Source organism: Leptodactylus fuscus, chromosome 8 (assembly GCF_031893055.1).
Source record: "Leptodactylus fuscus isolate aLepFus1 chromosome 8, aLepFus1.hap2, whole genome shotgun sequence".
NCBI classification, from domain to species: domain Eukaryota; kingdom Metazoa; phylum Chordata; class Amphibia; order Anura; family Leptodactylidae; genus Leptodactylus; species Leptodactylus fuscus.
This window is the reverse complement of record NC_134272.1, coordinates 87,749,638-87,766,776: the sequence shown is the minus strand read 5'-3', so window position 1 is coordinate 87,766,776 and position 17,139 is coordinate 87,749,638. Positions and strand designations below refer to the sequence as shown.

The 17,139-nt window shown below is 42.6% G+C and overlaps 1 protein-coding gene across 1 annotated transcript in view; it reads left to right on the top strand.

Moving 5' to 3' along the window:
• TMEM198 (transmembrane protein 198) overlaps positions 1-15,861 on the top strand; it is a 24,045-nt gene extending 8,184 nt beyond the window's left edge. Inside the window, exons 2-5 of the mRNA XM_075284568.1 lie at positions 452-697; positions 3,172-3,747; positions 14,010-14,209; positions 14,701-15,861. Coding sequence (XP_075140669.1) covers positions 535-697; positions 3,172-3,747; positions 14,010-14,209; positions 14,701-14,844 — 1,083 coding nt within the window. The 5' untranslated portion in view covers positions 452-534 and the 3' untranslated portion in view covers positions 14,845-15,861. The remainder of the gene's footprint in view (positions 1-451; positions 698-3,171; positions 3,748-14,009; positions 14,210-14,700) is intronic.
• Positions 15,862-17,139: the final 1,278 nt, after the last annotated feature.

Below are 17,139 nucleotides of genomic sequence, written 5' to 3'. Positions count from 1 at the left end.
TATCATTCCTCATCCTCTTACAGTTTACACAGAAAGTCTACATGAAATGTTCTGCTTTACTTTTCCTACCCTGTAAATCGTGCATTATACTCTAGTCACATCCAGAGCTGCAGTCAAAGGTCTGCCGGCTTCCTTTTACTGGAAAGCAGGGCATAGTGGGAGTTGAATACAACCCAACACCTCTGATTTCGTCACTGTGGAATGAACATAAATATCATTTTATGGACTTTGAAAACAGCTTTGGTAGTGACTGGAGAATAATATTGATGTCATCCTTCCGCTCCATAGTCCTAGAATTATCGAGCTTCTTTACATCCCAAACATCTGCAGCTTCCTGTTCCTGGAAATCCCATCTAATATAGGTCCCATGCTGACTGCTCCCATTGTACCGCCGCACACTGCGCTTCTATGGATAGGCTTAACCCTTTCCTTGCTCCCCTCCTTTCTCTAGGACTGGTGACAGGTTGCTGCATGGAGCCGACTACTTAATGCACTGAAGAAACCGAGGTCGCTGCAGCTTCTCCCATTGAAGACATGACCGACACTATGCAAGCCTTTCACTTTAAGCAGTTTGCCCCTGAGCCGGGGCAGGACTGGCCTCCCCCCTGTGAGCAGGAGATAGAGCGGAGGTACCAGGTTGTTCCCTCTGTCGTCTGCGCTATGTGTTGCCTTTTTGGAATCATCTACTGTTTTTTTGGTAAGTGATGTGAGAAATGATTCCCTCACCCCAATTGCGGGATGATAGGTAACATATAGCGACCATGATAGGAATATATGCAGGTGCAGGAGCAATTGTCACGCGCTCCCTTGCCATTGAACTTGTAGCTTGGATATCATTTAAATGGAATGTGTCATCAAAAATGGCCTATTTTAAAACCAATTTTTTTAGGTTAAACAAATTTTAAGAATTTTTGATGATGTTTTTTTTTATATTTTCTATATTTTACATAAAAAAAAACATCCCCATATCCAAAAAAAGTTGCAACGGTGTGGTAAATATAAAAGAAACAAGAATGCAATGATTTTTAATCTCATCTCACCATATTGTCTTCAGAATAGAACATAGAAGAAATATCAGAAGGTGAAAGTTATACAATAGAATATACAACATATATCAGAAGGTGAAAGTTATACAATAGAATATACAACGTATATCAGAAGATGAAAGTTATACAATAGAATATACAACATATATCAGAAGGTGAAAGTTATACAATAGAATATACAACATATATCAGAAGGTGAAAGTTATACAATAGAATATACAACATATATCAGAAGGTGAAAGTTATACAATAGAATATACGACATATATCAGAAGATGAAAGTTACACAATATAATATACAACATATATCAGAAGGTGAAAGCTATACAATAGAATATACAACATATATTTGAAGGTGAAAGTTATACAATAGAATATACAACATATATCAGAAGGTGAAAGTTATACAATAGAATATACGACATATCAGAAGGTGAAAGTTACACAATAGAATATACAACATATATCAGGTGAAAGTTATACAATAGAATATACAACATATATCAGGTGAAAGTTATACAATAGAATATACAACATATATCAGGTGAAAGTTATACAATAGAATATACAACATATATCAGAAGATGAAAGTTACACAATAGAATATACAACGTATATCAGAAGATGAAAGTTACACAATATAATATACAACATATATCAGAAGGTGAAAGCTATACAATAGAATATACAACATATATCAGAAGGTGAAAGTTATACAATAGAATATACAACATATATCAGAAGGTGAAAGTTATACAATAGAACATAAATCACGTATCAGAAGGTGAAAGTTACACAATAGAATATACAACATATATCAGGTGAAAGTTACACAATAGAATATACAACATATATCAGGTGAAAGTTATACAATAGAATATACAACATATATCAGAAGATGAAAGTTACACAATAGAATATACAACATATATCAGAAGGTGAAAGCTATACAATAGAATATACAACATATATCAGAAGGTGAAAGTTATACAATAGAATATACAACATATATCAGGTGAAAGTTACACAATATAATATACAACATATATCAGAAGGTGAAAGTTATACAATAGAATATACAACATATATCAGAAGGTGAAAGTTACACAATACAATATACAACATATATCAGAAGGTGAAAGTTATACAATAGAATATACAAAATATATCAGAAGGTGAAAGTTATACAATAGAACATAAATCACGTATCAGAAGGTGAAAGTTACCATCATTTCATTGATGACATCAACACATCTCTAAACCTTGTGCAGGGCCCTGTCTACCATTATGTAGCATCCTCTCTTCCTTTCCTGTCTGATGTCGCATTCTCACTACTGAACAGTTCGGGGTCTTCCTTGTCAGATTCTGCAATGTGCCTATGGCTGCCCCTACCATAGGCAGTAACGTCGCCCCAAACCATTATAGATACATACGCTGATAAGCTGAATACTGACTCACATCTTAAGTCTGCAGGACACAGCGTTCACGGTTTCCATAAAGAATTTCACATTTTTGTTTATCTGACCCCCGGATAGTTTTCCCGTTTTGGTTCAGAGAAGACAGAGGCCTTTCCAAATTGTGTTGCTAGTTTCTTCTAGGAATGATACAACTTTGACCTACATTTTTGGATTGTGTTGATATATGGCTTCTTCATTGACTGATACAGCTGTAACTTGCACTTGTGGATTGCTGAGTGAGCTGTGTACACAGACAGTGATTTCTGGCAGGGTTCCTGAGCCCACGCGGTGATTTCCATTACTGATTCATGCCAGTATTTAATGCACTGCCACCTGAGGGCTGTCGATCATGAGCATCCAGTATTGACATCGGCCTTGTCTCTTCTGTACATGGATTTCTCCAGATTCCCTGAACCTTTTCATGATATTCTGTAGTGTAGATGGTGGAATGAGCTCGTGTCTATTGCTTCCATGACTGCTGTAAAGCAGAACACTAAGTGCTGTTACCAGAGAAGAAGCTCAGGCAAGATGGCCGCCCCCATAATCATGTACAGAAAATAGAATAAAAAAAATCTACAATCAAAAAAGAAACAGAGAAGAAAAAATAAATGAATTAAAAAAATGGATGACCCATTCCTTATAATCATTTGCCTCTTGTGTCTCTCCAGGCTACCGCTGCTTCAAGGCTGTCATGTTCCTGACAGGTCTCATGTTTGGCTCGGTGGTCATCTTCATGCTATGCTACAAGGAACGGGTCCTGGACACGCAGCTGAGTGTGGAAGCCAGCGTGGGCATTGGCCTAGGGATTGGCGTCTTGTGTGGCCTGGTCACCATGCTGGTGCGGAGTGTGGGACTCTTCATGGTGGGCTTACTGCTCGGACTGCTCATAGCCATAGCCACGCTGATAGTCATGGAGCAGTTCTACCACCCGCGCACCGTCTGGGTCCCGGTGGCTTTACTCCTTGGGATTGGGATGCTGTTTGCAGTGCTGACCCTACAATGGCAGCGTTTCTTCACCACGCTGTCCACGGCAGTCTTTGGTAGCGCCATCATGACGGTGACTGTGGATTACTTCATTGAGCTCTTTCTCCTGGTGCAGTATGTGTACCAGCGTATGAAGGTGGACCCTCCGCAGCCCATGTGCTGGTACAGCTGGGTGATTCTCGGCATCTGGCCCGTACTTAGTTTACTGGGAGTCCTAGTCCAGTGGAAAGTGACAGCAGAGGGCTACTCACACACAGAAGGTAGGTACCCTGATATACAACCCCCCCTCTGTGCATCAATATAACTGAGCTGGATAAGAAGGCGAATGCAAAAGTCCGCGACTATAACAACCAATATTATAATTGTTTTAAAATGAAAAAAAGAATCACAAAAACCTATTTGTCTCCATGGTAACAGACTACAAATAAAGTAGTCTGTTCTCCAGAATGTTTACATTTGATAGGTTACAGCATACATATTAGTATTTTATCTATCTGCAGGGCTGGGGTGATATGCTGGTACTGGTGACAGTAACCTATCTATCTGCAGGGCTGGGGTGATATGCTGGGTCTGGTGACAGTAACCTATCTATCTGCAGGGCTGGGGTGATATGCTGGTACTGGTGACAGTAACCTATCTATCTGCAGGGCTGGGGTGATATGCTGGTACTGGTGACAGTAACCTATCTATCTGCAGGGCTGGGGTGATATGCTGGGTCTGGTGACAGTAACCTATCTATCTGCAGGGCTGGGGTGATATGCTGGGTCTGGTGACAGTAACCTATCTATCTGCAGGGCTGGGGTGATATGCTGGGTCCGGTGACAGTAACCTATCTATCTGCAGGGCTGGGGTGATATGCTGGGTCTGGTGACAGTAACCTATCTATCTGCAGGGCTGGGGTGATATGCTGGGTCTGGTGACAGTAACCTATCTATCTGCAGGGCTGGGGTGATATGCTGGGTCCGGTGACAGTAACCTATCTATCTGCAGGGCTGGGGTGATATGCTGGTTCTGGTGCCAGTAACCTATCTATCTGCAGGGCTGGGGTGATATGCTGGTTCTGGTGACACTAACCTATCTATCTGCAGGGCTGGGGTGATATGCTGGTTCTGGTGACAGTAACCTATCTATCTGCAGGGCTGGTGTGATATGCAGGTTCTGGTGACAGTAACCTATCTATCTGCAGGGCTGAGGTGATATGCTGGTTCTGGTGACAGTAACCTATCTATCTGCAGGGCTGGGGTGATATGCTGGTTCTGGTGACAGTAACCTATCTATCTGCAGGGCTGGGGTGATATGCTGGTTCTGGTGACAGTAACCTATCTATCTGCAGGGCTGGGGTGATATGCTGGGTCCGGTGACACTAACCTATCTATCTGTAGGGCTGGGGTGATATGCTGGTTCTGGTGATACTAACCTATCTATCTGCAGGGCTGGGGTGATACGCTGGTTCTGGTGACAGTAACCTATCTATCTGCAGGGCTGGGGTGATATGCTGGGTCCGGTGACACTAACCTATCTATCTGTAGGGCTGGGGTGATATGCTGGTTCTGGTGATACTAACCTATCTATCTGCAGGGCTGGGGTGATACGCTGGTTCTGGTGACAGTAACCTATCTATCTGCAGGGCTGGGGTGATATGCTGGTTCTGGTGATACTAACCTATCTATCTGCAGGGCTGGGGTGATATGCTGGTTCTGGTGACAGTAACCTATCTATCTGTAGGGCTGGGGTGATATGCTGGTTCTGGTGACAGTAACCTATCTATCTGCAGGGCTGGGGTGATACGCTGGTTCTGGTGACAGTAACCTATCTATCTGCAGGACTGGGGTGATATGCTGGGTCTGGTGACACTAACCTATCTATCTGCAGGGCTGGGATGATATGCTGGGTCTGGTGACAGTAACCTATCTATCTGCAGGACTGGGGTGATATGCTGGGTCTGGTGACGCTAACCTATCTATCTGCAGGACTGGGGTGATATGCTGGGTCTGGTGACACTAACCTATCTATCTGCAGGGCTGGGTTGATATGCTGGGTCTGGTGACAGTAACCTATCTATCTGCAGGGCTGGGGTGATATGCTGGGTCTGGTGACACTAACCTATCTATCTGCAGGACTGGGGTGATATGCTGGGTCTGGTGACACTAACCTATCTATCTGCAGGGCTGGGTTGATATGCTGGGTCTGGTGACAGTAACCTATCTATCTGCAGGGCTGGGGTGATATGCTGGTTCTGGTGACACTAACCTATCTATCTGCAGGGCTGGGATGATATGCTGGGTCTGGTGACAGTAACCTATCTATCTGCAGGGCTGGGGTGATATGCTGGTTCTGGTGACAGTAACCTATCTATCTGCAGGGCTGGGATGATATGCTGGGTCTGGTGACAGTAACCTATCTATCTGCAGGACTGGGGTGATATGCTGGTTCTGGTGACACTAACCTATCTATCTGCAGGGCTGGGATGATATGCTGGGTCTGGTGACAGTAACCTATCTATCTGCAGGGCTGGGGTGATCTGCTGGTTCTGGTGACACTAACCTATCTATCTGCAGGGCTGGGGTGATATGCTGGTTCTGGTGACAGTAACCTATCTATCTGCAGGGCTGGGGTGATATGCTGGGTCTGGTGACAGTAACCTATCTATCTGCAGGGCTGGGGTGATATGCTGGTTCTGGTGACACTAACCTATCTATCTGCAGGGCTGGGATGATATGCTGGGTCTGGTGACAGTAACCTATCTATCTGCAGGGCTGGGGTGATATGCTGGGTCTGGTGACAGTAACCTATCTATCTGCAGTGCTGGGGTGATATGCTGGGTCTGGTGACACTAACCTATCTATCTGCAGGGTTGGGGTGATATGCTGGTTGTAGTGACAGTAACCTATCTATCTGCAGGGCTGGGGTGATATGCTGGTTCTGGTGACAGTAACCTATCTATCTGCAGGGCTGGGGTGATATGCTGGTTGTAGTGACACTCTCTATTACTTGCTTTCATTGCTTGTATGGACTTGAATAGAGAGAGACAAACTTTTGTTCTCTGGTTTTGTCTTCTCCGGCAGAGACTTCTTCTCCTGGTCTGTTTTCCATAAAGGTGGGAGTCACTGAGCCCAATTAGATATTATTAGCCCGCTGTCCTCAGACTCTTTCAGTAGTGCAGCCTCAGGTTTCGGGCCTGTCACTTCGTAGATCATATCTCAGCACAGAAGTGAGACAGGCGTTACTTACGTTGAGCATATAACTATTCCAACATTGTTCACACTGGACTTCTGCTTTGACACAAAACCCTACAACAATGTAAAGAATGACCCTCATTGTGCGTTTCCTGCGCCATAAATCCTAATAAATGTTGTAATTAATTCATTAGTAGAAATGCAATTAGGCAGCGATATCCTGCACGGCGCTGGTATCACCCCCTGGTGGATTCCTGCACACCCGGGAGAAGACTTTTGGTAACACTAATTCAATATGCAATGTCATTTACTGTATCACAGTACAAACAGGGCTGTATAATGTGTTACTGTTAGAGCGCCACCATCAGGATATTAAGGTGTACTGTACCTGTTGGGATTTATATCTAAATACATATTGGGGGGAATTTATCCCATTTGGCGCGAGGATTCATATTCCCTACATCATCCTTACTACCAGATCCCAATGACGGCAGATTCAGGGAGTCGTACCTGTGCCCCCTCCTATTAATGATACAGACCAGCCAGTGTTCCTCTCCTCCTAAGGTTACGTTCACATCTCCATTGGAGACTCCATCGCAGTGTCCACCAAAAAACAGAGAAGAGGAAAGTCCAGTATGAAGGATTTTCCGTGTAAAAACCGCGGACACCCACCAGAGCCCATTACAGCCGCTGGGCCCGGACCATGGAGCTGTGTCACCCTACTGTAATGGCAATTTCCTGGAATTGATGTTGATGTTGGATTAGAAATGAGATTATCCTTCCCATCTAGATGATAGATTGGGATAATCCTATTAGGTGTTTGGATTACGGGGTCCATAGAAAACGGAGCAGAGGGCACACGGATGGCGTCAGGTGGATCAAACAGGCTGGGACTGATCAATGGGCTTCAGCTCCGATCCAAAAAACGCTACACAGATCCTTAAAAGATATGGCTGTGTATATGGGGCCATAGAAATGAATGGGTGCATGTGCTGTGCATTACTACGGATCCAGAAGCAGACCAAAATTATGATTATGACTAAGAGGGCATTATACTGTATGGGGGCACTAAGGGGGCATTATACTGTATGGGGGCACTAAGGGGGCATTATACTGTGTGGGGCACTAAGGGGGCATTATACTGTGTGAGGGTACTAAGGGGGCATTATACTGTATGGGGGCACTAAGGGGGCATTATACTGTGTGGGGCACTAAGGGGGCATTATACTGTGTGAGGGCACTAAGGGGGCATTATACTGTATGGGGGCACTAAGGGGGCATTATACTGTGTGGGGCACTAAGGGGGCATTATACTGTGTGGGGCAGCAAGGGAGCATTATACTGTTTGGGGCACTAAGGGGGCATTATACTGTGTGGGGCACTAAGGGGGCATTATACTGTGTGGGGCACTAAGAGGGCATTATACTGTGTGGGGCACTAAGGGAGCATTATACTGTGTGGGGGCACTATAGGGGGTATTATACTCTGTGGGGCACTAAGGGGGCATTATACTGTGTGAGGGCACTAAGGGGGCATTATACTGTGTGGGGCACTAAGGGGACATTATACTGTGTGGGGCACTAAGGGGACATTATACTGTGTGGGGCACTAAGGGGGTATTATACTGTGTGGGGCACTAAGGGGCTTTATAATATATAGGAACACCAAAAGGGCATTATACTGTGTGGGGCACTACTGTAAGGGAGCATTATACTGTGTGAGGGCACTAAGGGGGCATTATAATGTGTGGGGCACTAAGGGGGCATTATACTGTGTGGGGGCATTAAGGAGCTTCATAATATATGGGAACACCAAAAGGGCATTATAATGTGTGGGGCACTACTGTAAGGGGGCATTATACTGTTTGGGGGAATTAAGCGGCCTTATAGTATTATAGTATATGGGAACACCAAGTGGGCATTATACTGTATGGAGTACTAAAGGGGAATTATACTGTGTGGTGCCACAAGGGACCTTATATTATAGGGGGGCACTAAAAGGACAGAATAATGTCTCAACACACAAGCCAATCTCAATTTAGTCAATGACTAGATTTTTCTGGGTGTTGAGACAGAATTGGGAAGTAGAACCCAGCAAGGAGGCGGTAAGCAGAGAAATAGGCGTCATGGCAATTTGTTCTTTTCGGAAGACTTTTTCCCCTTTAAGAAACCAACCAGTGCAGAGTTTTGTCCAGTATCCGCATGACTCCTTTAAGCCGTTGCGATGATTTAGTGTGGCTTTCCTGTATAGCGGCGCTCTGTCGTGTCCGCTGGCATTTGGCAGGGTAATGCCGGGCGATGTCTAAAGGTCCACTTGACCTCCCGGAATATTTATTAATCTAATACTCGGATTATATCGGACGTATTCCTAAATGGAAAACATTAATTCGCGCTCACAATCCCACTTTAATGAGATCTTTGCGGCCTCTCCCGCTGCTGCTGCCGCTTGTGACTCAGAATTTTCTATTTGCAGGGAGATGCCGGGTGTCCTCCATATTGCTCGGCGGTGACCCCCTCCCCCGCTGTCACACGGGCGCAGATACTATCACACGGGGAGAATTGATAAGAGAGGCGGCTACGCTACATAATTGAGATATCGCTATCTCTCTGATTCTAACTGACTTAAAAGACGTTTTATCACAGCGAAGATTAAAGGGATTTGTGTCCTAATGAAAGCGACTGCGGCGTCTGTACGGAGCCCGAGCTTACACGCTCAGATATTCTCCATCATCACACGAGCGGCTCTATAATTTATTACCATCCTGCCCAGAAGAATTCCCACTTTCCTGCGTTCTCTCTTCCATTTTCAGCTGGGAAACCCTAGAAGGGATGTGGTTCAGACAAGAAGGCGGGTCTTAAAGGTGGTCTGTCCGAAGAACCCAGCGCATCATTCCAGAACCGCAGATAGATAGGTTAGGGTCACCCGAATCAAACAGTGTTTTCCCCTTCTAAATTGGTGTATCCGTTACCGAGATATCACCGTTTTTGTCTGTATGCAAATGAGCTCTTTGAGCAATGGCAGCCCCCGTGTTCTAAAAAATCTAATTTGCATATTTCCAAAAACAGCGATATCTCGGCAACGGAGGCCGCGATTCACAAGGAGAAAACAGTGTTTGATTCACAGGAGTGTAACCTATCTATCTGCAGGGTTGGGATGTTATAGTGGGTTCTAGTAACACTCCCTTTAAGGAGGTTTTGTAGACGTCAGTAGATCGAGCTTAAGGCAGTTTGTTTAGAGGCCCGCGCACCGTTCATTATTTGGCTGACAGCTATTTCTTCTGACTCTTACATATATTTGTACTCTCGGTTAGGCTAGTGTTCACTGGACAAAGGGGGGAAGCTCCTGCTGCAGCCAGGCACAGGATTGTGAGGAGGAGGAGGAGGGGCACATGACCGACCTCTTGGGGCGCATTCAAAATTTGTAAATTTTAATGGTAAAAGGAGATAAAATAGGATTAAAGGAAAGAAGCAGATTAAAGGGATCATCTAGGTGCAGGATATTGATGATCTATCTTCAGGGTATTAAATCCGGACCCCCCGATCGGCGGTGTAGCAGGGGCCGCAGTGCTTGTGTGAGCGCTGCATCTGCTTCATGTGTAATCCGTCTCCATAGAAGCAGCGGTGGAGGGAATTACAGCTTTCTCATTCCTCATGTGAATGGGGAAAAGCTTTCATTCCCTGCACAGCAGATACAATGTAGATAGCAGAAACGGTGAGAGTGAAATAGCGCCCCCACAAGCACTGTGACCCCCGCAAACAGATACTCAAACCCCCTGCCTGTAACTATAATGTGTTTAGTGCTTTTATAAAGAGACTGTTGATATCAATTATTTGTATAGAGTGATATGGACCATGCTGGTATAACCTGGGTTTATACTGTATATAATTATATATGTACAGCTGGTATAACCTGGGTATATACTGTATATAATTATATATGTACAGCCGGTATAACCTGGGTATATACTGTATATAATTATATATGTACAGCTGGTATAACCTGGGTATATACTGTATATAATTATATATGTACAGCCGGTATAACCTGGGTATATACTGTATATAATTATATATGTACAGCTGGTATAACCTGGGTTTATACTGTATATAATTATATATGTACAGCTGGTATAACCTGGGTATCTCCTGTATATAATTATATATGTACAGCTGGTATAACCTGGGTATCTCCTGTATATAATTATATATGTACAGCTGGTATAACCTGGGTATATACTGTATATAATTATATATGTACAGCCGGTATAACCTGGGTATATACTGTATATAATGATATATGTACAGCTGGTATAACCTGGGTATATACTGTATATAATGATATATGTACAGCTGGTATAACCTGGGTATATACTGTATATAATTATATATGTACAGCTGGTATAACCTGGGTATATACTGTATATAATTATATATGTACAGCTGGTATAACCTGGGTTTATACTGTATATAATTATATATGTACAGCTGGTATAACCTGGGTATATACTGTATATAATTATATATGTACAGCCGGTATAACCTGGGTATATACTGTATATAATTATATATGTACAGCTGGTATAACCTGGGTTTATACTGTATATAATTATATATGTACAGCTGGTATAACCTGGGTATCTCCTGTATATAATTATATATGTACAGCTGGTATAACCTGGGTATCTCCTGTATATAATTATATATGTACAGCTGGTATAACCTGGGTATATACTGTATATAATTATATATGTACAGCCGGTATAACCTGGGTATATACTGTATATAATGATATATGTACAGCTGGTATAACCTGGGTATATACTGTATATAATGATATATGTACAGCTGGTATAACCTGGGTATATACTGTATATAATTATATATGTACAGCTGGTATAACCTGGGTATATACTGTATATAATTCTATATGTACAGCCGGTATAATCTGGGTATATACTGTATATAATTATATATATGTACAGCTGGTATAACCTGGGTATATACTGTATATAATTATATATGTACAGTCAGTATAACCTGGGTATATACTGTATATAATTCTATATGTACAGCTGGTATAACCTGGGTATATACTGTATATAATTATATATGTACAGCTGGTATAACCTGGGTATATACTGTATATAATTCTATATGTACAGCCGGTATAATCTGGGTATATACTGCATATAATTATATATATGTACAGCTGGTATAACCTGGGTATATACTGTATATAATTATATATGTACAGCCGGTATAACCTGGGTATCTCCTGTATATAACTATATATGTACAGCTGGTATAACCTGGGTATATACTGTATATAATTATATATGTACAGCTGGTATAACCTGGGTATATACTGTATATAATTCTATATGTACAGCCGGTATAATCTGGGTATATACTGTATATAATTATATATATGTACAGCTGGTATAACCTGAGTATATACTGTATAGAATTATATATGTACAGCCGGTATAACCTGGGTATCTCCTGTATATAATTCTATATGTACAGCCGGTATAATCTGGGTATATACTGTATATAATTATATATATGTACAACTGGTATAACCTGGGTATGTCCTGCATATAATATACAGTATATACAGTCCTATGAAAAAGTTTGGGCACCCCTATTAATCTTAATCATTTTTAGTTCTAAATATTTTGGTGTTTATAACAGCCATTTCAGTTTGATATATCTAATAACTGATGGACACAGTAATATTTCAGGATTGAAATGAGGTTTATTGTACTAACAGAAAATGTGCAATATGCATTAAACCAAAATTTGACCGATGCAAAAGTATGGGCACCTCAACAGAAAAGTGACATTAATATTTAGTAGATCCTCCTTTTGCAAAGATAACAGCCTCTAGTCGCTTCCTGTAGCTTTTAATCAGTTCCTGGATCCTGGATAAAGGTATTTTGGACAAACAATTCAAGTTCAGTTAAGTTAGATGGTGGCCGAGCATGGACAGCCCGCTTCAAATCATCCCACAGATGTTCAATGATATTCAGGTCTGGGGACTGGGATGGCCATTCCAGAACATTGTAATTGTTCCTCTGCATGAATGCCTGAGGATTTGGAGCGGTGTTTTGGATCATTGTCTTGCTGAAATCTCCATCCCTGGCGTAACTTCAACTTCGTCACTGATTCTTGAACATTATTCTCAAGAATCTGCTGATACTGAGTGGAATCCATGCGACTCTCAACTTTAACAAGATTCCCGATGCCGGCATTGGCCACACAGCCCCAAAGCATGATGGAACCTCCACCAAATTTTACAGTGGGTAGCATGTGTTTTTCTTGGAATGCTGTTTCTTTTTGGACGCCATGCATAACGCCTTTTTTTATAACCAAACAACTCAATTTTTGTTTCCAAAATGAAGCTGCCTTGTCCAAATGTGCTTTTTCATACCTCAGGCAACTCTATTTGTGGCGTACGTGCAGAAACGGCTTCTTTCTCATCACTCTCCCATACAGCTTCTATTTGTGCAAAGTGCGCTGTATAGTTGACCGATGCACAGTGACACCATCTGCAGCAAGATGATGCTGCAGCTCTTTGGAGGTGGTCTGTGGATTGTCCTTGACTGTTCTCACCATTCTTCTTCTCTGCCTTTCTGATATTTTTCTTGGCCTGCCACTTCTGGGCTTAACAAGAACTGTCCCTGTGGTCTTCCATTTCCTTACTATGTTCCTCACAGTGGAAACTGACAGGTTAAATCTCTGAGACAACTTTTTGTATCCTTCCCCTGAACAACTATGTTGAACAATCTTTGTTTTCAGATCATTTGAGAGTTGTTTTGAGTAGCCCATGATGCCACTCTTCAGAGGAGATTCAAATAGAGATCAACTTGCAATTGGCCACCTTAAATACCTTTTCTTATGATTGGATACATCTGGCTATGAAGTTCAAAGCTCACTGAGGTTACAAAACCAATTTTGTGCTTCAGTAAGTCAGTAAAAAGTAGTTAGGGGAATTCAAATCAATAAAATGATAAGGGTGCCCATACTTTTGCACCGGTCAAATTTTGGTTTAATGCATATTGCACATTTTCTGTTAGTACAATAAACCTCATTTCAATCCTGAAATATTACTGTGTCCATCAGTTATTAGATATATCAAACTGAAATGGCTGTTGCAAACACCAAAATATTTAGAACAAAAAATGATTAAGATTAATAGGGGTGCCCAAACTTTTTCATAGGACTGTATATATATATATATATATATATATATATATATATATATATATATACACAGCCGGTATAAGCTATAACATAATATGTTTCGTGTCCTGTAGTCACTTTGTCATTCTTGCCTTCTTTCAGTTATCATCAGTCGGCAGCAGCGTCGGGTCCAACTCATGAAAATAAAGCAGAGAGAGGAGCGTAAGGAGAAAAAGAAGAAAAAGAAGAGAACTCACCATCATCCTCCTCACCCACAGCACAAAACAGCGCACCCACCGGAGCCAGCCTTCCGCAGAAAACCCACTCCTATTCGGCGATTTGATGGTGATGTGATCTCCCCGGTGAGTACTGGTTCAGAATATCTAAATAGAGAGGAACTGGGGTTGGGGCGGAGGACTAAGCTGTCACCCAAAAGCTGATCTTCTAAGTCGATCTACCAAACAGCTTTGGACTGAGGTTCCTTGGCCCACCAGATAAAATGATTCAAGTCCTAGGAAATAGACCATAGCACCTTCATATCTGGGAGGCTTCTGTAGGACCATTATTGTGTTAGAACCTTGGCCCACTAGAAGTTACTTTGGTGCTCTAGTGGGTCAGCCCAATCTACCAACAATATAGTGTTGATATTTTAGGTTTACCTTGAAGCTCCTGATCCCTCCTTCAGAATCTGTGATGTGCCCCATCTATAATTCCGGTGTCTTCTTGTGCCAGGCACCAGGACCTGGAGGCGACTACAAGCTCCTAATGTCCTCTCAAAACTATTTTTTCCAAGTAGTTTACATTTGTCTTGGGGGGAGGAATCTTATTTTAATGTGATCCCATCTTTTTGCAGAGCTACATTCAGAGTTTTCGAGACCAGCAGTCTGGTTCCTCTCGGGGCCGTATGACCGGGGCTCACACGGTGGTGGATTTGGACTATGACTGTGGCTCCAGGGTACCACTAACCTCCGGAGCAGCATCAGCCGTACGAGTATAGCACAGAGCGAGAGGAGCAGGGAGGAAGACCCGGGAGGAAAGGAAATCACAAGGACACACAGACATTGCGCTGTAAAAACTCCAACACTGTGACAATGACAACCCATCGGAGTTACATGACATATTACATTGTATACTGGTGAGCAGACACTTACTGAAGACTCTACGAACGCTGCATACACTGTGCGATGACTCCCACCTACCTCTCTATGAACACCACACACATGGACATTCCAACCTACCTCCCTGTGGTCCCACTTCAAGCTCTGATCTCTCCTTACATGAACCTCCATTACCTCTCCCCTAGAGAACTGGATCCACCGGGCGAAGGACCACAATGGGAATCGACCCGACCAACCTACTCTGTCCCCTCTATCTCCCATCCCGAGCCTGCAACAGTGTCGGCCGATGGTCGTGTTCAAGAACAACCGGGCATGTTCCCTTTCCTTTTCCATGTGAAGATGTACGGACCAGGATTTGTCGTGTATATTATAAGTCAAGAAAAAGTTTATTTAAATTATTTAAAAAAAAAAAAAATTAATTTAGAGGAATTCTAAGATCCAGCGGGAGAGGTTTCAAAAACATCAATTTCAGGAAAAAAAAGCCACAAGACTGATTTGGATGGTGAAATTAGAATTTTCTGAAGTTTTTCAATGGATGTTTTTTAAATTATTGTTATGGGGTTAGGGTGGGTGGCGAAGTGAGCGGCTTATGCGTGTTGCGGTATGGTTGGTAGTGGCGCATGACGGACAGAAGGATGAAGACACGGTAGTCATTGTCACGAGCCTCATACTCCTCCTTCTCATTTTCCTGTAGATATTACGTGCTTACGACCCATCATGCAGTGCGACAATGTATCATCTTGTGGATTCTGTCCAATGAGAGCACAGTTTTGTACAATCCTATGTCGTATACAAATGTTTGTGGCCTGAGATGGTAACGGGTGGTGGCCATTGGTCTTCTCGCAGTCAGAGTACTCCCCATAATATTTTCAGTGCTCATTGTTGCCCCCTTCTGAAGGAACTAGTAACTGCTCTGAGCCCACTTTTCACCACCATTCAGTTCCTGCTTGATAAAATACGTAGAGTACATTTACAACACTAACTACTATAATACCGCCCCCTAGGGACAGAAACGGCGTTGAATTTTTGATTGGACACTAAAACTAAAAATGATAAAGAGGGTTAATCGCTCCGTTTTCCCTTTAGGACTGGCTGAGACACGTGGCTTAACCAGTGCTGCAGATTGGACATATGGGGGAGAGGCTCCTGCTGCAGCCAGTTGTCTTATCAACACAGGACAGTGAGGTAGTGGTAACATGGCTGGTCTAACAGGATATTTTGTATTGACTTAAAGGGTTTGCCTATACAATACCACAAACTTAATTTTGCAAATCCAATTTATCTAGCCTACAAGTTATGGAGACACACAGAGCCCCAACAGCCTCTTCTTTGTAAGTCGCAGTATGGTGCCATCATACAACCATGTGTAACCAAGATATTCTCCAACAGAAGCTGCCGTTTTCGGAAAAAATATCCTTCTAACACTCAAGGCTCCCAACTTTTGGTACTAGATTTTCAGGACCCCCAGTGCGTGAAGCACGATCAAATGTTTCCAGTGGTCATGCCCCCTTTTAGAAAAGATTCACCCCTTTTGAGACATGATGTGCCTCCATTTATTCCATGTCATCCCCTTTAATTGTGACATGATGGGCACATAACGTGCTTATGTGATATACAGTACTACCAATCCATTGGGCCTAGGAGATTTGGCCGCTCCTTCTGGACTCTGGTAGGTCACCAATTTTTGTAGGAGCCTCCAGGACCTTAATGGTAATACTACATCTAATGAGGCATATGACGGTACAGTAGGCCTCAGAGCTGAGGTACAGTAGTGTGTATGAGACTTTAGATTGGCATTTAAAGAATTTGTCCAACCAAATATACTTTTTTGCAAAAATTTGATTGATGTGGTGGCAAGAGATAGAGAACACCATGATCTGAGCTCTCATAACTGTCTAGACGTGAGATGAAGACCTGACACGTGATAGACCCTAAATGCAGGTAGGAGTAAAGCCATGACAATCTCCATCTCAATCCAAATTAAGATAAAGAACCTCTATAATATACCTGGCCAAGTGTGAATGGCTCCTTGATAACAAGATCCCCCCTAAACCAACAAAGACCATCAGATGGACGCTTGTTCCTGTTTTCATTGACTATCCCCTGAGTTCTTCTTGTGTACATGGCCTATATATGCAGAGTCCTTCTTAACCTTTGCTTTAAGGTTATAATAA